Raw genomic sequence first — 24,546 nt, 5'->3', positions numbered from 1 at the left:
AACGGTGAGATGGAAAAAATAAATAATTCCAAGAACTTTTTGAACCTTAAACTGACAGAAAAACAGCAGTTTCGAAACGACGAACAGGCAAATGTAAAACTGACCGCTATTCGAGGAGACGAGGCGACTCTCGGACTGTACCAGATCCACGTTGGACAGGAAGACCAGTCTACGGTACAGCTCGCCGTCCTCCCCTCTGACGTTCTCCACGCAGTACTCGCCACTGTGCTTGCTCACGCCCCTGCTGACTATCTCTCGCCAGCCCAGGTCGCCGCCGACGGAAAGAAAGGGGACCTGAAGTGGGGTTCCAGTCAGTAGAGACAAAATCCCGGTGATGGGGCGCAAGCTACCTGCTGATTGTCGGCCATTCCCGGCGGAGCCAGGTCCATCACCATCGGCGAGAGCTCTGATTGGACGGCCTGCATGTCCGCGTACTCCTGATTCCTGTGCATGGCCACGATGAGCAGGCGGCGAAAGTTAGCGCTGGCTGCCAGCTGCCGGCGTCCCTCGCTGGAGCTGTAGAGCCACGCTGTCTCACTCCCTTGAGGCACTGAAAGCACGCACGCATGGCCACTACATTAGGTACCCCTGCACAACATCAAAACAATGCACTGGACGGTCGTGACTGTATGCATTTGTACATGCAACTCTTCTGAGCCCCTGCACACAAAAACAGTAAAAACTGGTTGGAATTGGCACCTCTAACTCAGCAGGCACAAGACGTTGATACAACGTTGATCATATGTACATGTTAGAGATGCGCGGATAGGCAATTATATCATCCGCAACCGCATCACCAAAGTCATCATCCACCCGCCATCCACCCGAACCAACATTTTATCAAAACCGCAACCGCCCGCCACCCGCCCGCTGAAATACATCAGAGGTCGGCCACCTTTACCACTCACAGAGCTATTTAAACCCGTTTCACAGAGTAATGAAGACAATGGGAGCCGCTAACGTTCTCACGAATATCCAATGGCGTTCATCCTGATGACAAGAATATGGGCGTGCTGTGAAGCCATTTTCTTTGACACCTTCAACAACATGTACAAACCGATTGTTAGTCTAGCAACATGTTGTGTGCAGCTTCCGCAATCACACGTACAAGATTGAAAGGCATACTGGGTGACACAGAGTACACTGATGGTTGTGATATAAACAACTTTAACACTTACTAATATGGATGGATAATACGCGCCACGCTGTAAAGCCACACCAAACAAGATTGACAAAGACACTTCGGGAGAACATCCTCACAGTAACACAACATAAACGCAACACAACAAATACCCAGAATCCTTTGTATCCGTGATAATTCCTGAATATATTTTACACCCCCTCACCCCCAACCCCGCCCACCTTACCGACGCACGGGGGGTTTGCTGCTAGCGGGGTGTATAAAATAGTCAATAAATGTCATGGATACAAAGGATTCTGGGTGTTTGTTGTGTTGCGTTTATGTTGTGTTACCGTGAAGATGTTCTCCCGAAATGTGTTTGTCAATCTTGTTTGGTGTGGCTTCATAGCGTGGCGCATATTACTAAGAGTGTTAAAATTGTTTATATCACAACCATTAGTGTACTCTGTGTCACCCAGTATGCCTTGCAGTCGTGTGCGTGTTGCTGGGGAAACCACACACAACATGTTGCTGGACTGACAGGCAGATCCTAAATGCTGTAAAAGGCGACGAAGCCAATGGCTTCATAGCACGCCCTAATACTTATTAACTGGGTGACTGCCGGCAGTCATTCTAGAGAATATTAGAGTCTCCTATTGTCTTCTTCGCTTTGTAACATGGGTCTTAAATGGCTCTTTGAATGGTAAAGGATACCGATCCCAGAACCATGTATATCAAATATTTCCGGACGGTTCAACCGCCACTCGCCCGACTCTAATTAAAATCAATATTTTCGTCATGTAACCCGCCCGACCCGCAGTTTATCCGCGGACTCCGCGGATGAGACCGCAAACCGCGCATCTCTAGTACATGTACTTATGTATTTAGAACACAACTGTGAATGTGGAAAAAATGAGGAGACTCAACGCATGTTTTTGAAGTGAATCAAACAGAAAAGAGACTCACCAATAAAAATGGCAAACGGGTTGGACCTCGGCACTTTGGTCCCGGGTGGTGAATCCTGCACAGTCAGCGTGTATCTGGGCAGCCCCGTCTTGGCCTGGCACAGAGTGAGCGACAGGTTGGCGCCGGCGTCCGTCCCGGTGCGGAGCTTCTTCCTCAGGACCGAGTACGCCTGACGCTCCCGCACGGCCGTCAGCAAATCCGCCACCAGCGCGAGGCGGGTCGGGGCCCCGTCTTCGCCGAGGCACATCTCCAAAATGGGCGTCGGCATGGGCTGGCGGAACTTGGTGCAGACCAGGACGAAAACGGGCAGAGCGAAGGAGCCCTCCGCCTCATCCGCGCTGGTTTCTTCCTGCAGGCAGTGGAGCCTCACCGCCCATCCCAGCTGGGCAAAGTGCTCCACAGCCAGGCGGATCACGGACTCCTGAGCCAGCGTGACGCACACGTATCTCCCGCCCACACTCAGCACGCGGCCTACCTGCAAACACAGACCGTCACGCTCCTGTCCGTCCCAAAAAACACCATTTCCTGAGCTACCTCAGCGAGCATATTCCTCGCCAGCGCTCCTTCTTCCTCGGCCGCCATGGCATCCAGAGTGCCCTTGTCCAGAGCCGCCTGGAAGCGCGCGTCCTCGTACGGCGTCCGAGTGGCGTCCACCTGCTGGAAGGTCAAGCCGGGCCGACGGTCGGCGTTCCTCTGGTTCATATGGGACACGACGGTCTCGCTGATGTCGATGTTGGTCAGATGTTTGTAGCCGACGTCGTGCAGCTGCTCGCTCAGCTCAGAGTTGCCGCAGCCGACCACCAGCACCTGCGATGGGGAATAATAATGAGGCTTCAAACAGAATAATCTCATCGGGACGTGGCCACTGAGCTTTCGAGTGTCATCAGCAGGTTACAACAGAAATACAGAAAAAGAATGAAAATCTCCAAGGCACCAACCCTGATTGAATCACAATTGAAATGTGGGTAGTTGATGAGCCTTTTGTGTGCCCATTAGTTGCTATATCTCAAGTCTAAGGCCATTCAGGAATGCAGCTGTCTGTGGTTTTATGTTGACATCTGTCCACGGTTTCTAAGACTTAGACAAACTTTAATGATCCACAAGGGAAATTGTTCCACACAGAAGCTCAGTCACTCCTGCGCTTACCAAAGGCATGCGGTAAAAGTAAGCATGCGCTAATTATTTTAAAACCTCTTCTCACACCGGCACTTACCAAAGGTATGCAGTAAAAAATTTAGTGTGATGTAAGATGGGACCTTAAATCCTACTGAATAGCTCTTAATCTTCTTCCCTTTATGCCAGGGGTGTCAAACTCAAATACGGAGTGGGCCAAAATGTTCAACGGAACAAAGCCGCGGGCCGAGGTTGAACAAATATCCTTTTAATAGGGACCTAAACAATTTTTAAAAGCATTAAATATTGAACAAGCAAGGCTTATATAACTTTAGTGACATGCAAAATCCAGTTTCAAATAATAATAGTGAAGTGAATTATATTTATATAGCGCTTTTCTCTAGTGACTCAAAATGCTTTACATAGTGAAACCCAATATCTAAGTTACATTTAAACCAGTGTGGGTGGCACTGGGAGCAGGTGGGTAAAGGGCCTTGCCCAAGGACACAGCGGCAGTGACTAGAATGGCGGAAGCGGGAATCGAACCTGCAACCCTCAAGTTGCTGGCACGGCCACTCTACCAACCGAGCTATGATATTTTTTTAATAATAATTTAAAAAATATCAATGGCATATCAAATAGGATTTAAATAAAAATATGATACCTTTTTTTCTATTTGCAATCTTCTGAGGTAAATATCCAATTTTTTCCAAAGGCTAATAATAAATTTGAAAATAAAATAACAATAATGAATGAACCAAACATTCAAGCTTTGAATTAGCAAGAGAAAATGCATGAATAAAACGTTAATTATTGGTCGGTTTGCTGGAAGTTTCCCGGAAGAGTTAGTGCTGCAAGGGGTTCTGGGTATTTGTTCTGTTGTGTTACGGTGCGGATGTGTTTGTCATTCTTGTTTGGTGTGGGTTCATAGTGTGGCGCATATTTCTAACAGTGCCAAAGTTGTTTATACGGCCACCCTCAGTGTCACCTGTATGGCTGTTGACCAAGTATGCGTTGCATTCACTTGTGCGTGTGTGTGTGTGTAAAAGCCACAAATATTACGTGACGCGTTATTAGTATGGAGGAAAAGCGGACGTGACGACAGGTTGAAGAGAACGCTAAAGGCAGCATATAGTTGTCCAGGTAGAAATCGGTAGAAATTCGGGAGAATGGTTGCCCCGGGAGATTTTCGGGAGGGGCACTGAACTTCGGGAGTCTACCGGGAAAATTAGGAGGGTTAGCAAGTATGAGTATTAGCGGTGAATGCGGTGTTACAGCGGCACCGACGCTGTACAACACCGGCGGGTCAGCTCTAATGCGAAATTGATATTGCCTCAAGGGCCAAATTAAATTACACGGCGGGCCAGAGTTTGACACCCATGCTTTAGGCGATTTTAAATTACCGGTATTGAAATCAGCCGCCTCCATTTTGAAAATGATGACAGGCGAAGTGTCACTCGTGACGTCACAAGTTTGACCAGGCGGCAATACTAAGCATGCGCAAATTATTTTGGGAAGCGAGTTTGACTAATTCAAGGCAGGCGCATACTATATGCCCTGCAGCAATTCAAGGAAATACGGTAAGTAATATTTACATATAATATATACAATATATAACAATTACCATGTACAATATTACAGTATAAGTAACAGCTGAGGAAGGAAAAAAAGAGCAGATCCAGCATCTTACTTTATTTCTTACCGTTTCTATTAGCGATGTCCGATAATGGCTTTTTTGCCGATATCCCGATATTGTCCAACTCTTAATTACTGATTACGATATCAACCGATGCCGATATATACAGTCGTGGAATCAACACAATATTATGCCTAATTTTGTTGTGATGCCTCGCTGGATGCATTAAACAATGTAACAAGGTTTTCCAAAATAAGAGAACAACTTCAACTCAAGTTATGGAAAAAAGTGCCAACATGGCATAAAGTCACAAAGTGCATTATTTTTTTTAACATGCCTCAAATTTGGGACGTGCTCTCTCTGAGAGAGCATGAGGAGGTTGACGTGGGCGGGACGGGGTTGAGGTGGGGAGGGGTGTATATTGTAGCTTCCCGGAAGAGTTAGTGCTGCAAGGGATCCTGGGTATTTGTTCTGTTGTGTTTATGTTTTGTTACGGTGCGGGGATGTTCTCCCGAAATGTGTTTTGTCATTTTTGTTTGGTGTTGGTTCACAGTGTGGCGCATATTTGTAACAGTGTTAAAGTTGTTTTTACGGCCACCCTCTGTGTGACCTGTATGGCTGTTGACCAAAACTGCATTGCATTCACTTGTGTGTGTGAAAAGCCGTGGATATTAAGTGATTGGGCCGGCACGCAAAGGCAGTGCTTTTAAGGTTTGTTGGCGCTCTGCACATCTCCCTATGTACCACTCCGTACAGCGGCGTTTTAAAAAGTCATAAATTTTACTTTTTGAAACAGATACCGATAATTTACAATATTACATTTTAAAGCATTTATCGGCCGATAAGATCAGATTGCCGATTCTATCGGACATCTCTAGTTTCTATTTTTTTTTTTTTACGTTTTATTTCACTTATGAGGGAGAAACATCACACTTGATGTATGTTTGACATCTTGTTTCAAATAATCAAATGTTCAAAAAAAATAAATGTCCACAACGCCGCATTTTCTTGGTGTTTATAGTTCATTTCAGATACGATGCGTCATTTTAATGACAGATCACCGCACAAAATGACAAGGTTCATACTGTTTGAGTGGATTAAAATGCACGGAAAACTCACTAATTTTTGTAGGCACGTTATGGGTCGTTTCTGAACTTCAAAAATTGGCTCTGTAGCGCTTCCTTTAAAATTGAGAAAATTGAACCCCTGCTAGAGCTGGGGGATATGGACCAAAAATGATATCTTTGTATTTCTGAGGCCAAATGGCGATATACGATATACAGTAGGCCAACGGTTTGGACACACCTTCTCATTCAATGGGTTTTCTTTATTTTCATGACTATTTACTAAGGCTGCGAATCTTTGGATGTCCCACGATTCGATTAAATATCGATTCTTGGGGTCGCGATTCGATTATAAATTATTTTTTCCGATTCAACGCGATTCTCGATTCAAAAATTATATTTTTCCGATTCAAAACGATTCTGTATTCGTTCAATACGTAGGATTTCAGCAGGATCTACCCCAGTCTGCTGACATGCTAGCAGAGTAGTAGATTTAAAAAAAAAATGTTTTATAATTGTAAAGGACAATGTTTTAGCAACTGATTGCAATAACGTAAATTATTTTTAACTATTAAACAAACCAAAAATATGACTTATTTTATTTTTGTGAAAACATTGGACACAGTGTGTTGTCAAGCTTATGAGATGCGATGCAAGTGTAAGCCACTGTGACGTTATTGTTCTTTTTTTTTTTTTTTATAAATGTCTAATGATAATGTCAATGAGGGATTTTTAATCACTGCTATGCTGAAATTATAACTAATATTGATACTACTGTTGATAATATTCATTTTTGTTTCACTACTTTTGGTTTGTTCTGTGTCGTGTTTGTGTCTTCTCTCAATTGCTGTTTATTGCAGTTCTGAGTGTTGCTGGGTCAGGTTTGGTCTTGGAATTGGATTGCATTGTTATGGTATTGCTGTGAATTTTTTGGTAAATTGATTTAGAAAAATAAAATAAAATAAAAAAATAAGCGATTTAAAAAAAAATGAGAATCGATTCTAGATCGCACAATGTTAGAATCGCGATTCAAATTCGAATCAATTTTTTCCCACACCCCTACTATTTACATTGTAGATTGTCACTGAAGGCATCAAAACTGCGAATGAACTCATGTGGAGTTACATACTTAACAAAAAAAGGTTAAATAACTGAAAACATGTTTCATATTCTGGTTTCTTCTTAGTAGCCACCCTTTCTTCGGATTACTGCTTTGCACAGTCTTAAATAAATAAATGATAAATGGGTTGTACTTGTATAGCGCTTTTCTACCTTCAAGGTACTCAAAGCGCTTTGACACTACTTCCACATTTACCCATTCACACACACATTTACACACTGATGGAGGGAGCTGCCATGCAAGGCGCCAACCAGCACCCATCAGGAGCAAGGGTGAAGTGTCTTGCTCAGGACACAACTGACGTGATGACGTTGGTACTAGGTGGGATTTGAACCAGGGACCCTCGGGTTGCGCACGGACACGGTTTGCGCACGGCCACTCTTCCACTGCGCCACGCCGTCTTCTTTCTTTCTTAATTTATTTCGGACATGAGTACATTTACAACACAATATCAATCAATCAATCAATCAATGTTTAGTTATACAGCCCTAAATCACTAGTGTCTCAAAGGGCTGCACAAACCACTACGACATCCTCGGTAGGCCCACATAAGGGCACAGTTTCATATCACCTCACATCACATGTCCGAAAAGGAGTAGGAAGAAGAAAAACTTATTTAATCCCACCCCTTTCCCATGTCAGAGCGCCCCCAAATATATACATTCATTTACTGACCCTTTTTACAGCAAAATAGTAAAATGACATGCGTGAATGAGTAATTAAACAGTTCTGTAACATGTAATTAATTAATTCAGTCATTACCAACATACTGAGATGAAGGATATCTTATTTTCAATAAGGTTGAAAGTGTTTCCCACAATTCTTCTTCTTTGTACTTTGTAAGCACCATACATTTGAACAGCCTCTTAAACTGGATCATATCAGTAATTTAATTCCACATACTGATATGCTAAAGGTTTTAAGTGTTCTACCATGAATTGATTAACGTGGACCCCGACTTAAACGAGTTGAAAAACTTATTGGGGTGTTACCATTTAGTGGTCAATTGTACGGAATATGTACTGTACTGTGCAATCTACTAATAAAAGTATCAATCAATCAATCAATCAATCAATCAATCAAAAACGTGCATACAAATGTTTTGAATTAGATTTTCCTCTGAGGTTATATTTCTCCTCTTTAGTTGAGAAGAATTGTTGTACATTCTTTGGTAGCAGGTTATAATTTGCTTTGTACATCATTTTAGCTGCTTGCAATTTTATCAAATCATCGAGCTTTAATATTTTTGACTCAATAAATAACGGGTTTGTATGTTCTCTGTATCCAACATTATGTATTATTCTAATTGATCTTTTTTGTAACACAGTTAACGAATGTAGCGCACATTTGTAGTTGTTTCCCCATATTTCTGCACAATAACTCAGATATGGTAACACTAGCGAGCAGTAGAGAATATAAAGTGATTTTTGGCCCAGGACGTATTTTGCTTCATTCATTATTGAAATATTAAACAAACCAAAAATATGACTTATTTTATCTTTGTGAAAACATTGGACACAGTGTGTTGTCAAGCTTATGAGATGCGATGCAAGTGTAAGCCACTGTGACGTTATTGTTCTTTTTTTGTTGAATGTTTTTTATATGAGATTTCCAGTTCATTTTATTATCTATTAATACTCCCAAAAATCTGGTTTCTTTTACCCTTTCAATATCTACTCTGTCTATTTGTATTCGTGTCTGATGCTCTTTTCTACTGTTACCAAATAGCATTATTTTAGTTTCACTGAGATTCAAAGATAGTCTGTTTTTATCAAACCATTTTTTAATTTTGTTCATTTATTTTGTTATTAATTGTATTATCTTCTGTGTGTTCTCTCCTGAACAGAAACCAGTTGTGTCGTCTGCATATAAAACTAACTTTAAGTCCTTTGTAACTTTAAAAATGTTGTTTATATAAAGATTAAACAATCTTGGTCCCAGTATTGCTCCCTGGGGTACACCACAAGATATATCCAACCGCGTTGACAAATTTTCACCCATCTCCACATATTGCTACCTGTTGGTTAAATCAGTGGTTCTCAAATGGGGGTACACGGACCTCTGGGGGTACTTGAAGGTATGCCAAGGGGTACGTGAATTTTTTTTTAAAATGTTCTAAAAATAGCAACAATTCAAAAATCCTTTAAAAATATATATATTGAAAAATAGCAACAATTCAAAAATCCTTTATAAATATATTTATTGAATAATACTTCAGCAAAATATGAACGTGAGTTCATAAACTGTGAAAATAAATACAACAATGCAATATTCAGTGTTGACAGCTAGATTTTTTTGTGGACATGTTCCATAAATATTGATGTTAAAGATTTTTTTTTGTGTGAATTTTTTTTTAGAATTAAGTTCATGAATACAGATGGATCTCTATTACAATCCCTAAAGAGGGACTTTAAGTTGATGATTACTTCTGCGTGTAAAAATCTTTATTTGTAATTGAATCACTTGTTTATTTTTCAACAAGTTTTTAGTTATTTTTATATCTTTTTTTGCAAATAGTTCAAGAAAGACCACTACAAACGAGACATATTTTGCACTGTTCTACAATTTAATATCAGAAACTGATGACATAGTGCTGTATTTTACTTCTTTATCTCTCTTTTTCACAAAAAATGCTTTGCTCTGATTAGGGGGTACTTGAATTAAAAAAAAATGTTCACAGGGGGTACATCACTGAAAAAAAGGTTGAGAACCACTGGGTTAAATAGCTTCTTACCCAGTTCAATACCAAACCTCTGATGCCAGATCGTTCTAGTTTTTGTATTAAAATATCATAATTAATTGTGTCAAATGCTTTTGTTAAATCCATGAATACTACGGCTGCACATTCTTTACCGTCTTTTGCTTTGGTAATTTCTTCTGTTATTTTGATGAATGCAATTAATGTTGAGATATTTGCTCTAAATCCAAACTGATTCTCCACGAGCGTCCCACTTTTGTTGATGAATTTATCTAATCGGCTATTGAATAGTTTTTCCATGATTTTGGAGAATTGTGGAAGTAATGAAACTGGTCTGTAGATAGTGAACTGGTGTGTGTCTCCCTTCTTATGAATTGGTACAACTTTTGCAATTTTCATTTTATCAGAGAATTTGCCCGTTAAAAATTACTGATATATGAAAGAGGTTCTGAAATGCCTTCCATAACCTTTTTTACCGTTACCATATCTATTCCATGACTGTCATTTGAGGTCTTAGATTTACATTTAATTACAATTTTGATTACTTCTTCTTTTGTCACCTTCTTTTTTTAATGAATGTTTATATTGAATTTGACAGGTATTACAATGTACAATAAAACAGTAAACACATGTTCCCCTTTTTTTTCCCACCCACTTCCAAGAACAGCAACCCAACACATACCCCACACACACATAAACCCCCCTACCCCCAGGTCCTACATAAATTAAAGGTACAGTCACAAATGGAAAATAATTAGTACATCACTTTCTTCTCAACACAGGCAGATAGTAAATATACACCCGGAATAAATATAAATAAAAATAAATACAAAAATGAAAAAAGCTGGTTTATGAAAGGTGAACTTATCATATGTCCTGTAGCGTCTTTAATTTAGCTATGTAATCAACCATACAGCCCCAAACAAAATAAAACCTCCCAGGTGCCCCCCTAAGATTGAACTTTATTTTCTCCAGATCTAAATACATCATAAGGTCTTTAAGCCATAAGGAGGCTTTGGGGCAAAAAGGTGACGTCCAGGATGCAAAATCGATACTATCCTTAAATTTTCTCCTTATTTGGGGATCTGATACCGTCTAAAAAATAGCCATTTCTGCACAAGGTGTCAGATTTAAATCCAAAGCCTTAGCAAGGTGTTTGAAAATAGTTGTCCAATAATCCAGCAAATGGGGACAAGACCAAAACATGTGCGTCATGTTTGCAGGTGACATGTGACATCTGTTACAAGTATCCCAGATATTGGGGTACATTTTGGAGAGTTGGGAGTAGTGAAATAAATACGGTGGACAACCTTAAATTGTATTAAATGAAGCCTTGAACAGGATGTACTGTTGTTAATTCGGGTTAAGGCAGAATCCCAGTCTTCATCATCTATAGATCTGCCAATTCCCTCTGATTTTATCAAGAGACGTTTTACCAAACTGGGAAATTAAGATGAAGATTTTGGAAATTAGGCCTTTCTGAATTGTGGGAATATCTAAAATTAAATCAATTAGCGAATTTGGTGGGGTATTAGGGAAAGAGAGACTATTTGATTTAACAAAATTTCGAACCTGAAAGTATCTAAATAGGTGTGATTTTGGTAAATTTTCCCACAGTTCACTGAAACCAGCGAAGGCATACCAAAATACCAAACCTCTGATGCCAGATCGTTCTAGTTTTTGTATTAAAATATCATGATTAATTGTGTCAAATGCTTTTGTTGAATCCATGAATACTGCGGCTGCACATTCTTTACCGTCTTTTGCATTGGTAATTTCCTCTGTTATCTTGATGAATGCTATTGATGTTGAGATATTTGCAGTCCTTTAGCCTGCTAAGGCTTGACTGCTTCCATAGAGAAAACGCTGAGATTCCTCTACAGAATCTCCTCTCTGGTCAACAAAAGCACCTTGAGGATTCTAGCGGGAACTCTCATTCAACCCTTCTTCGATTACGCTTGCACCTCCTGGTACCCCAGCACCTCCAAAACCCTCAAATCTAGACTCCAAACATCCCAGAATAAGCTAGTCCGGTTACTTTTAGACCTCCACCCCAGATCACACCTCAATCCAACCCACTTCTCCAAAGTGGGCTGGCTCAGGGTGGAGGACAGAGTAAAACAACTTGCACTGAGCCTAGTCTATAAAATCCGCTACACCTCCTTGATACCGAAGTACATGTCAAACTACTTCCTTAAATGACCGCCATAACCACAACAGCAGGGGGAGCTCCACAAACCACGTTAAACCCAGATTCCGATCTAACAAAGGTCTTAACTCATTCTCCTTCTATGCCACATCAATGTGGAATGCACTCCCAACAGGAATAAAAGTAAGTGCATCTCTATCCTCCTTCAAAACCACTCTAAAACAACACCTCCTGGCAACATCAACACTTTACTAATACCCTCCTCCATTCACATCCCATCTCCCCGGATTATAAACAACTCAAATGTACTTCTAATGTATATACTTGTTCTTATGCTATGTGAACTCGCTATGTTCTCTGCTGGCTGTACATATCCTACTAAATAAGACCTACACTGTTTCAATGTCCACATTTCTCTGTTGATGACTGAAGTTCTGATATCAACCAAAGCTCCTCATCCCACCCCCCGGATTGTAAATAATGTAAATAATTCAATGGACATACTATGATGATTAACTTGTGTGATGACTGTATTATGCTGATAGTATATATTTGTACCATGAATTGATTAACGTGGACCCCGACTTAAACAAGTTGAAAAACTTATTCGGGTGTTACCATTTAGTGTTCAATTGTACGGAATATGTACTGAACTGTGCAATCTACTAATAAAAGTATCAATCTATCAATTAATCAATCTGCATCTGTGCTAGGAGGGAGGAAGAGGTGGTTATTATGAATGGGGGTGTGGTCGGATAAGCCCTGCAGGCCGAAAGTATTTCTAAATTGAGACCAGATTGTAAGAGTAGAAATGACAATTGGACTACAAGTAAATTGGGATGGTCGACAAGGTCATTTTGATGTAAGCAGGTCCCAGAGTGAGGTAGAACAGGAACTAGCTTCAGACTTGCACCAGATTAATTCAGGTTCTTGACTCCAGAGTCACTTTGTTGTATGTTAGCTGCCCGGTAAAGTCACCTTCTTAAGAAACATGGAATTGGGATTTCTGTCTCGAACAAACATACTTGAGGTGAGTATGTTTTATTAAAGAGAAGTTTTCCTCACCTTGTCTTGTGTTTTGATGTACTTATGCAGCAGCCCACACAGTTTGTTGTAGTCGCCATACCACTCGAAGGACTTCTCTCCGCGCTTCTTAAAGAATCTTTCCCAGTACTCTGCCGAACTGAACTCCTCGGCGGTACGTGGTAACAAGTTCATAGTTTTGCTCCGAAATATTATAACACTAGAATAAATAAAGGGCTAACTTGGACAGATGACACTCCACATGGTGTTTTGGAACCGTTGTTTCAAGTCGGACAAGTTTGCAATTGGGACAACTCGCCGATTGGACCAGTGTACTTTAATTCGGCCTCCGATTGGTTGAAACGGACACCCCCGGTCTTTGCTTCCGTACAGCAACAAAACTGGACATCATTGGTTCCTGTTTGCCATCAGATAAGTATATAAAAACATTACACAGGAAATTCAAATGGCGGTTTTGGTTTTCTCCAAACAATGCATAAGTAACACCTTAGATATAATTTCTGGTTCTGGCGGTGTCTTCTCACTGCTGCAGTCAGGCAAGCGCTACCGGAGTCTCATGGGCAACACGGAGAGACTCAGGAGGAGATTCTATCCCCAAGCTATCAGACTGCTCAACTGCACCGCTGATTAACTTATCACCAGGGGTCCCCAAACTTTTTCACCCGGGGGCCGTATTGGGTGAAAAAAATTGGACCAGGGGCCACGCTATATGTGTGTGTGTGTGTATGTATATATATATATATATATATATATATATATATATCCATCCATTTCCTACCGCTTATTCCCTTTTGGGGTCGCGGGGTCGCTGGCGCCTATCTCAGCTACAATCGGGCTGAAGGCGGCGTACACCCCGGACAAGTTGACCACCTCAAAGCAGGGCCAACACAGATAGACGGACAACATTCACACTCACATTCATTCACACACTAGGGTCAATTTAGTGTTGCCAATCAACCTATCCCCAGGTGCATGTCTTTGGAAGTGGGAGGAAGCCGGAGTACCCGGAGGGAACCCACGCATCCACGGAGAGAACATGCAAACTCCACACAGAAAGATCCCGAGCCTGGATTTGAACCCAGGACTGCAGGACCTTCGTATTGTGAGGCAGACGCACTAGCCCCTCTGCCACCGTGAAGCCCATATATATATATATATATATATATATATAGTCAGGAGGTATATGTATACATACATATGTATACATATATATCTATACATATGTGTATATATATATATATGTGTGTGTGTGTGGGAAAAATCACAAGACTACTTCATCTCTACAGAACTGTTTCATGAGGGGTTCCCTCAATCGTCAGGATATATATATATATATATATATATATATATTTATATATATATATATATATATATATATATATATGTATGTATGTGTGTGTGGGAAAAATCACAAGACTACTTCATCTCTACAGAAGTGTTTCATGAGGGGTTCCCTCAATCGTAAGGAGATATATGTATATGTATATATATAAATATATATATATACATACATACACACATATATATATATATATATATATATATATATATATATATATATATATATGTGTGGGAAAAATCACAAGACTACTTCATCTCTACAGAACTGTTTCATGAGGGGTTCCCTCAATCATCAGGAGATGATAAATCTCCTGATGATTGAGCGGTCAAGCGAACATGGTTCCCTACCACAAGTCAACCGGCAGGTTTCGGTGATAAAAGGGTGGCAAAAAGTCGGCTCTTACCGTAGACATGAGCGGAGAGTTTGCGTAGTTCCTCCTTCAGCTGCGGACTCTCTTGCCTCCTCCCAACGGCCGTCCCCAACCGGATGCTTACACCGTGGAGGAGGGGGGAGGGATCTCAGCCCGGCTGCCTTGCCTCGTCGAGAAACGTGGTTGCCCACGGAGACACTGGCGGTCATCCCACCCGTGGCAACCCCCTTCCGACTTTCAGGTACCACCATATAATCTTACTAAAACACTAGTAACACAATAAGCAGATAGGGATTTTCCAGAATTATCCCAGTGTAACAAACAGTTCAGGGTGTCTCAAGTTAACAGAGTGTGAGGAGGAGGAGAAGTTTTGTCCTTTCAGAGTTGCCGTGGGGCTGTGACGTAGGGTGTGTGGTTGTGGAGAGAGAGGTGTAAAGGAGTTCACATTAAAGAAGCGGTGGCTACCAGACCTGCTCTAATGTCTCCTGTTTATTATTTTATTATATAAGTACAATGTATAGGTGAACCCAGGACACTCAGCTACACTAGTAAATGTGTCTATTAACATCTGAATCACTCCCACTGCCCTCGTCTTTTTTTTTCTCTCTCGAGTCCTTTACTCTCAATTTCCTCATCCACAAATCTTTCATCCTTGCTCAAATTAATGAGGAAATCGTAGCTTTCTCGGTCCGAATCGCTCTCGCTGCTGGTGGCCATGATTGTAAACAATGTGAAGATGTGAGGAGCTCCACAACCCGTGACGTCACACGCACATCGTCTCTTTTTTATTAGCGATCTAAAGTTGCAAACTTTATCATTGATGTTCTCTACTAAATCCGTTCAGCAAAAATATGGCAAAATCGCGAAATGATCAAGTATGACACATAGAATGGACCTGCTATCCCCTTTTAAATAAGACAATCTCATTTCACTAGGCCTTTAAATAACTACTTAACCACTGTTGTGAAACACCTATGCCATAGTTTTCAGTTTTTTTTGCTGAAGTAAGGAATGATCGATTGTGTAACTTTAAATGTATAATATATGAAACAGGACATACGCCAGCTAAGCGTCGTGTCTACATGGCGGCCATCTTGGAGGGGGCGAAACTCCAAGCGACGTGTTTACTTGGCGGCCATCTTTGTGGGGGCGAAACTCCACGCAAAGCACGTACTGCATGTTAAAATAAATTATAACGTGCTCATTTCTTAACCGATTTCCATGCAGTTAACTTCAATGCCAACTTCCAGACATGTGCTATTGATACACATTTTGTTTCGTTTTAAAATTACTCTTGGCGTTCTTGTTTAAATGGCCCATCTATCTATTAATATCTAGGCGGAAAGCCGCCAAGACACCGTAGAAGAAGAGAGAATAAAACGAAGAAGACGATCCAACATGGCGGTACCGGTCGGAAGGTCTGTCGTGTTTGTGACAGGAAACGGAAAAAAACTTGAAGAGGTAAGCGAAATTCCATTTTTCGATATGTAGCCATGTGCAGCTTTATTTTCGGAGGTGTAGAAAAAGTAACAAATTATTGTGCGTTTTGTGATGAGGTGGCGACTTGTCCAGGGTGTATCCCGCTTTCCGCCTGAACTCAGCTGAGATAGGCTCCAGCACCCCCCCGCGACCCCGAAAGGGACAAGCGGTAGAAAATGGATGGATATAGCGTGTTTAACCGTCCATTCGAGACGCCTGCTGGTCAACCCAAAAAGAAAGAGGAACACTCTCAAGGCATACTAATCAATTGCCGATGTTATTTTGCTTCTACAGGTGATTCAGATTCTGGGCGACACCTTTCCCTACAAACTCATCTCAAAGAAGATTGACTGTAAGTAAGAGTTGTTACCACTCTTAAAGGCCTACTGAAATGAGATGTTCTTATTCAAATGGGGATAGCAGGTCCATTCTATGTGTCATACTTGATCATTTCGCGATATTGCCATATTTTTGCTGAAAGGATTTAGTAGAGAACATTGCCGATAAAGTTTGCAACTTTTCGTCGCTAATAAAAAAGCTTTGCCTGTACCGGAAGAACCAGACGATGTGCGCGTGACGTCACGGGTTGTGGAGCTCCTCACATCGGAACATTGTTTACAATCATGGTCACCAGCAGCTAGAGCGATTCGGGCCAAGAAAGCGACAATTTCCCCATTAATTTGAGCGAGGATGAAAGATTCGTGGATGAGGATAGTGAGACTCAAGGACTAGAAGAAAAAAAAAAGTGCAGTGGCAGCGATTCAGATGTTATTGACACATTTACTAGGATAATTCTAGAAAATCCCTTATCTGCCTATTGTGTTGCTAGTGTTTTAGTGAGATTAAATATTACCTGAAAGTCGGAGGGGTGTGGCCACGGGTGTGTTGACGCCAGAGTCTCTGAGGGAAGTCACGGCAGCTGCAGGAGGACGAAAGCTGATGTCTCCGGTAAGAGGTGACTTATTACCACAATTTTCTCACCGAAAACTGCCGGTTGACATGTAGTCGGGATCCATGTTCGCTTGACCGCTCTGATCCATAGTAAAGCTACATCTTCTGGAATTTTAAAGAAGGAAACACCGGCTGTGTTTTTGTGGCTAAGGGCTAAAAGCTTCCCACCTCCATCTTTCTACTTTGACTTCTCCATTATTAATTGAACAAATTGCAAAAGATTCAGCAACACAGATGTCCAGAATATTGTGTAATTATGCAATTAAAGCAGACTACTTATAGCTTGGATCGGGCTGGAAAATAATGTCTGCTACAACCGGTGACGTCAAACGCACGCGTCATCATACCGCGACATTTTCAACCGACACTTAGCGGGAAATTATCTGCTTATTGTGTTACTAGTGTTTTAGTGAGATTATAAAGTCATACCTGAAAGTCGGAGGGGTGTGGTGACCGCCAGTGTCTCTGAGGGAAGCCATGGAGGAGCCAAGAAAGTCTTTGACAGCTGCGGGAGGAACGACACAAGCTCCGCTCATGTTTACGGTAAGAGCCGACTTATTACCACAATTTTCTCACCGAAACCTGCCGGTTGACATGTGGTAGACAACCATGTTAGCTTGACCGCTCTGTTCCATGTTAAAGCTTCACAACAAACAAAGAAACACCGGCTGCAATACACCGCTTTCCACCAACATCTTTCTTATTTGTAGTCTCCATTATTAATTGAACAAATTGCAAAAGGTTCAGCAACACAGATGTCCAAAATACTGTGTAATTATGCGATAAAAACAGACTACTTTTAGCCGTGATCGGTACTGGGAGAACATGTCCGCTACCACCGGGTACGTCACGCGCACGTGTCATCATAAGCGTCATCATTCCGCGACGTTTTCAACAGGATACTTTGCGGGAAATTTAAAATTGCAATTTAGTAAACTAAAAAGGCCGTATTGGCATGTGTTGCAATGTTAATATTTCATCATTGATATATAAACTATCAGACTGCGTGGTCGGTAGTAGTGGGTTTCAGTAGGCCTTTAATCAACCATGAAATATCACCTAACCACTTCTTTCGCTAGTGCCTGAGTACCAAGGGGAGCCAGATGAAATTTCTATCCAGAAGTGCAAGGAGGCTGCGCAGCAGGTAGACTTGCTTCTTTGTATCATATTAAAACGGGAATAGAGATGCAAAAGTGCACCGTCTGTCTGTGTTTGTTTAGATTGATGGCCCGGTCATCGTGGAGGACACCTGTCTGTGTTTCAAGGCACTGGGAGGATTGCCTGGCCCTTACATGTTAGTTTCACCACTCTTATTGCACACCTCACAGGAGCCATAGTGCTCTTTAACACATTCTCTTTCTGTTTTTTTTTTTTGCTCCTAAAAATTAATCTGGCATTCTATCAATTAGTTTTTGAGGGATGTGTATTTGGAACGCCCACTTTCCATCGCCAGACTGGATATGCCACTCCCTCTTGCTGTGACGTCATCAGCAGTGTTTTTCAACCTTTTCTGAGCCAAGGCACATTTTTTGTATTGAAAAAATGCGGAGGCACACCACCAGCAGAAATCATAAAAAAATTAAACTCAGTTGACAGTAAAGAGTCGTTGTCGCAATTGTTGGATATGAATTCAAACCATAACCAAGCATGTCTCAAAGTAGGTGTACTCTCACAACCTGTCACATCATGCCGTGGCTTATTTGGAGTTTTTTGTGGTTTTCCTGTGTGTAGTGTTTTAGTTCTTGTCTTGCGCTCCTATTTTGGTGGCTTTTTCTCTTTTTTTGGTATTTTCCTTTAGCAGTTTTATGTCTTCCTTTGAGCGATATTTCTTGCATCTACTTTGTTCACCTCCCAGGGGGTGAACAAAGGGATAGGTCAAATGCAGAGGACACAGTTCACCAAACCTCGTGTGTGTGTGACAATCATTGGTACTTTAACTTTTTACTGTCAACTGAGTTTAATTTTTTAATCATTTCTGCTGGTGGTGTGCCTCCGGTTCTTTTCAAGCAAAAAATGTGCCTTGGCTCAAAACAGGCGGAAAAACACTGATCTACAGACTTGGAGCCCATTTCCCTGCATTGACAATGTGTCTATTATGTAAAAACTAATGTGGTTAAAAATATGAGGAAAAATAAATATAAAAGAATCCCAGTATAAATCATTGGCTGCTGTCTCAGCATTTCCTAAACATCTTGAGGAAAACATCAGTAGAAGAGGATGCAAAATAGAATACTAGCATCTTATATTATTTTTGCACACCAGGTCTGCTCTACTTTCTCCGTCTTTGGTTCTGACTAGGTCTTTCATCTCCTGATTTTTAGGATACCTTTTGGCCTGAGTCTTTTTAAAAAGTTCTATTCAGACTCAGACTAAAACATTTTTTTTCAAAGTCAGAATCATTAAAATGACCACTGCAAATTACACTCATTTGGTCGGTTTGACAGAAGAGGGCCATACTTTCCTTGTATTACCATCATTTGGAAATGTACAGTAGGCAGGCTTTAGATTAGAGATGTCCGATAATGGCTTTTTTTGCCGATACCCGATATTGTCCAACTCTTAACTATAGATTCCGATATCAACCGATACCGATATATACAGTTGTGGAGTCAACACATTATTATGCCTAATTTTGTTTTAATGCCCCGCTGGATGCATTAAACAATGTATCAAGGTTTTCCAAAATAAACCAACTCAAGTTATTGAAAAAAATGCCAACATGGCACTGCCATATTTATTATTGAAGTCACAAAGTGCATTATTTTTTTTAACACGCCTCAAAACAGCAGCTTGGAATTTCCCTGAGAGAGCATGAGGAGGTTGAGGTGGGAGGGAGGTAGGGGGCAGCGGGGGTGTATATTGTTGCGTCCCGGAAGAGTTAGTGCTGCAAGGGTTTCTGGGTATTGGTTCTGTTTTGTTTATATTGTGTTGCGGTGCGGATGTTCTCCCGAAATATGTTTGTCATTCTTGTTTGGTGTGGGTTCACAATGCGGCGCATATTTGTAACAGTGTTAAAGTGGTTTATACGGCCACCCTCTGTGACCTGTAGGGCTGTTGACCAAGTATGCATTGCATTCACCTGTCTGTGTGAAACACCGTAGATGTTATGTGACTGTACACAAAGGCAGTGCCTTTAAGGTTTATTGGCGCTCTGTATTTCTCCCTACGTCCGTGTACACAGCGGCGTTTTAAAAAGTCATAAATTTGACTGTTTTAAACCCATACCGATAATTTTGATACCGATAATTTCCGATATTACATTTTAAAGCATTTATCGGCCGCTGATATCGGACATCCCTACTTTAGTTGTATTGCTCCAACTTGCAACAGTGCATCTGGCAGACATATTCTCCCGTCCAAAGGCAAAACCTAGTAACTCACTTCTAGCTGATTTTGAGAAAACAAAGGAAAACCAATCTATCTTGATGCTGTCTTACAAATATCTACAAAGTCATCAAACGTATAGATGTTTTCTTGAGCGTTCATTTTCTTGCCGATTGAGCCATGGATTGAATTTGCTCTCATGAACGTGTGCCCTTTCTCCAGATATTTTATCACAATCTCTGGTGGGCCCCACTCTGCGTTTGCACATTGGGCAAGAGCCGTGTACAGCGTCCAGTTTTTATTTTGACCTCCACAGTTATCTGCCCAAAAGAGTATGCAAGGGGAAGAATCAAGAACAATACATTTAATGAAGGTGCTTGCAACGTCCTGGGCCAATCTTCTAAATATCCCCTAGTGCCATAATATCACATAAGCAGGTTGACCGTCGGCCCCCATTCGTGCAAATGTCTCATTAAAGACAATAATGTGACTGACAAAGAAGCTCCGATTGGTCCCTTGAGACACTAGGTTTTTCTGTTGTATCTAGGCGGTTATGTGGTAGTTGCTAGGTCCTGCCATGCGCTTAACAGCTTACTTACGGAATAAATTACAATATCACATACACTGATGTAAAGCATATCACCTAGGAACTCCAAAATTATTATCAGCTCAGTTTTGACCACAATTGAGTTACTGGGTTTAGCCTTTGGACGGGAGTATTTGATCCTTCTTCAAATTCTGTGTGAAAATCGTGATTGGGGATGAAGATGCTTCACTAAACACAAACTACGTAATGTGAAATTGCCTCCAGTAGGTAAAAACTAAAATCTCCACTTCGTCTATTTTGGGGGAATTTTACCTGAAGACATAATTTTTACAATGTGGATTTTGTCATTAGAGGGGCCCCAGAAAGCTTTAAGTAACCTCAATGTCATTGTTTTACAGAAAGTGGTTCCTAGATCAACTCAAGCCAGAAGGTCAGTACTAGAAAATCAGGATGTTCTTTTGTAATGAAATGACCTTGTCCTGTGTTGTATTTAAAGGCTTGTACAAACTCCTCGCCGGATTCGAGGATAAATCCGCGTGGGCCCTCTGCACCTTTGCTTTCACGCCCGGAAAAGACAAACCAGTGGAGCTCTTCAGAGGAATTACTCAGGTGACACAATTTCTCTTGACAGTCACAAGTCTTAAAGGGTTTTGTCCCGATCTAATGTGATTTGTCGTTTTAAGGGGCACATTGTGGAACCAAGAGGACCACGAGACTTTGGATGGGATCCCTGTTTCCAACCAGAGGGCTACGACAAAACGTAAGGGGGATGTTTGTGCTTTGTTGCTACGTATCACTAGAGGGAGCCAAAGATTAAGGGTGTACTGGTCCAGGCTATCTGTACTGTCCTGCTTTAACATTGTACAGTCAAGCAAAGCATTCTTTACTTCTCCACTCACCTCTATTCTGCTGTATTGCTGCAATTTCTCTAACATAGTGGAGTTAGATATGAGGTTGTTCTGAGGTTTTGTGCAAGGTCGTAATTACACTAATCAAACGAGGCAGGAATGTAGTTTTGGGTGAGCAAGCGTGTTGTTGGTTTGATTTTTATGTTTCATTTCTATTAGGGTTTTCCTGATACCAATATTTTTATGCCGGCAGTACAGGCTAAAAGTTTGGACAAGTTTGGGCTTTTTTCATTATCATGACAATTGACATTGCAGATTGTCACTGAAGGTATCAAAACTATGAATGAACACCGGTGGAGTTATGTACAGTATATTTCGGAGTATAAGTCGCTCCGGAGTATAAGTCACACCTGCCGAAAATTGCATAATAAAGAAGGAGAAAAACATACAGTAGGGCAAAAAAGTATTTAGTCAGCCACCGATTGTGCAAGTTCTCCCACTTAAAATGATGACAGAAGTCTGTGATTTTCATCATAGGTACACTTCAACTGTGAGAGACAGAATGTTAAAAAAATTCACATTGTAGGAATTTTAAAGAATTTATTTGTAAATTATGGTGGAAAATAAGTATTTGGTCAACCATTCAAAGCTCTCACTGATGGAAGGAGGTTTTGGCTCAAAATCTCACGATACATGGCCCCATTCATTCTTTCCTTAACACAGATCAATTGATAAATCGTAGCTGAAATTACTTAACAGAATAAGTAATTAATAATTCCGCCGATAATCGCAGTGTTAAAAATAAAGTGCAAAATATAAAACATTCTCATGCATTTTAATCCATTTGTCCGTTTTCTACCGCACCTGTTCAAGAAGTCGCATTCATGGTAAGATGTATTTTATTTATTATTGGTTAGCTTCAGAATAACATTGTTATTAAAAAGAATTAGAGACTTATACTGCATGCTTATAGTTGTATTCAGTGTATATTATACGGCTCTCACGGAAATACATTTTAAAATATTTGGTTTTCATGGCTCTCTCAGCCAAAAAGGTTCCCAACCCCTGCCTTAGCAGAAAAAGAGCCCCAAACAATGATGTTTTCCACCCCCATGCTTCACAGTAGGTATGGTGTTCTTGGGATGCAACTCAGTATTCTTCTTCCTCCAAACACGACGAGTTGAGTTTATACCAAAAAGTTCTATTTTGGTTTCATCTGACCACATGACATTCTCCCAATCCTCTGCTGTATCATCCATGTATCCATTTTGGTATAAACTCAACTCGTCGTGTTTGGAGGAAGAAGAATAAGAAATAAATGTGGACCATCAATAGTTTTGTCATGTACATTATTTGTAACTCTATGATCCTTCATTTAAAAATAAAACCGTAAATGGTAAGAGGAAACAGGTATTGGCATACAGTTTTCAAAACAAATATTGTAAATAAAATCCCTCCTTTTTTTCCTAACATTCTCACGATTTCTTCCTTTTTTTTGTGTGTGTGTCCAGCTACGCAGAGCTTCCCAAAGAAGTAAAGAACTCCATTTCTCACCGATACCGAGCCCTGGCGGCCATGTCGGAGCACTTCTCGCTGTACGGCAAGAAGAAGAAAAGGGCGAACAATTGAGTCGCCATGTTTGTTCATACAGTGGAACTTTGATTTAAGAACTTCATTGGTTTTTGAACAGGGTTCGTGAACCAAAAAGTTTGGAAACTGAAGCATATGTTTTCATAAAAAAACAATGTAAATATGAATAATGGGTTCCAGCCTCAACAAAAGTTCATATTTTAGTAAATGTTTGTACACTTTGAACACAATATGAAGTGATATACAGTACTGTATGTCAAATAAACATATCATGGAGTGATCACTATTTATTTTCAAGCCAAAACTACTGACAAGCTGCGGCAACATGCGTACACACATAAGTCAATTTGGTGCCCTCACAAACAATCAGAAATTCCAAGAAAAATCCTTAACTTTAATCCTTAACTTTACCAACCATATTGCTACAATAATAAGTATGTAAAAAAGTAAATTCCACTTACATTAACATTGATGAATGAGGAGCTGACAAGAAAGGAGGGATGAGGAGAGGGGCTGTATGTGTGCTGAATGAGACGTAGATTTTCTACGCTGTGAAATAAGTCGGCTTTGACATAATTATCCAGTCTCATCACAATTAAAAGTTGCTGTGGTACGAAGCCTTCTTTGTTTATTCTTCCATACTTCCAAGCACCATTAAAGTACTCCTCACAAATCATATATATATATATACTCTAGCCTTTAAATAGACTCCCTTTTTAGACCAGTTGATCTGCCGTTTCTTTTTCTCCTATGTCCCACTCTCCCTTGTGGAGGGGGTCTGGTCCGATCCGGTGGCCATGTACTGCTCGCCTGTGTATCGGCTGGGGACATCTCTGCGCTGCTGATCCGCCTCCGCTTGGGATGTTTTCCTGCTGGCTCCGCTGTGAACGGGACTCTCGCTGCTGTGTTGGATCCGCTTTGGACTGGACTCTTGCGACTGTGTTGGATCCATTATGGATTGAACTTTCACAGTATCATGTTAGACCCGCTCGACATCCATTGCTTTCCTCCTCTCCAAGGTTCTCATAGTCATCATTGTCACCGACGTCCCACTGGGTCATTATTGTCACCGATGTCCCACTGGGTGTGAGTTTTCCTTGCCCTTATGTGGGCCTACCGAGGATGTCGTAGTGGTTTGTGCAGCCCTTTGAGACACTAGTGATTTAGGGCTATATAAGTAAACAT

At 41.0% G+C, this 24,546-nt stretch overlaps 2 protein-coding genes across 5 annotated transcripts in view; one reads left to right on the top strand and one right to left on the bottom strand.

Annotated features, from left to right (window-relative positions):
• The window catches only part of mettl13 (methyltransferase 13, eEF1A lysine and N-terminal methyltransferase), a 76,352-nt gene that overhangs the window by 11,857 nt on the left and 39,949 nt on the right, over positions 1-24,546 (bottom strand). For 2 of the 4 annotated variants that reach the window (XM_061888450.1, XM_061888452.1), the window contains exons 2-5: positions 2,621-2,893; positions 2,087-2,561; positions 351-550; positions 105-294 (exon numbers count right to left, since the gene is read on the bottom strand). In XM_061888450.1, coding sequence (XP_061744434.1) covers positions 105-294; positions 351-550; positions 2,087-2,561; positions 2,621-2,788 — 1,033 coding nt within the window. In that variant the 5' untranslated portion in view covers positions 2,789-2,893. Of the gene's footprint in view, positions 1-104; positions 295-350; positions 551-2,086; positions 2,562-2,620; positions 2,894-12,931; positions 13,208-14,655; positions 14,678-24,546 lie in introns of those variants that run through there. The other 2 variants (XM_061888449.1, XM_061888448.1) reach the window with 2 other exon arrangements.
• itpa (inosine triphosphatase (nucleoside triphosphate pyrophosphatase)) lies at positions 15,932-23,641 on the top strand. Its single transcript, XM_061888453.1, has 8 exons — positions 15,932-16,083; positions 16,396-16,453; positions 18,132-18,196; positions 18,273-18,346; positions 21,322-21,353; positions 21,420-21,532; positions 21,607-21,683; positions 23,283-23,641. The coding sequence occupies exons 1-8, from the start codon at positions 16,021-16,023 to the stop codon at positions 23,398-23,400; spliced, it is 600 nt and encodes a 199-aa protein (XP_061744437.1). The 5' UTR covers positions 15,932-16,020; the 3' UTR covers positions 23,401-23,641.

This window comes from Nerophis ophidion, linkage group LG26 (genome assembly GCF_033978795.1).
Source record: "Nerophis ophidion isolate RoL-2023_Sa linkage group LG26, RoL_Noph_v1.0, whole genome shotgun sequence".
In the NCBI taxonomy this organism is placed as follows: Eukaryota; Metazoa; Chordata; class Actinopteri; order Syngnathiformes; family Syngnathidae; genus Nerophis; species Nerophis ophidion.
Note: the sequence above shows the minus strand (reverse complement) of the source record. Positions and strands in the feature narration are given on the sequence as shown.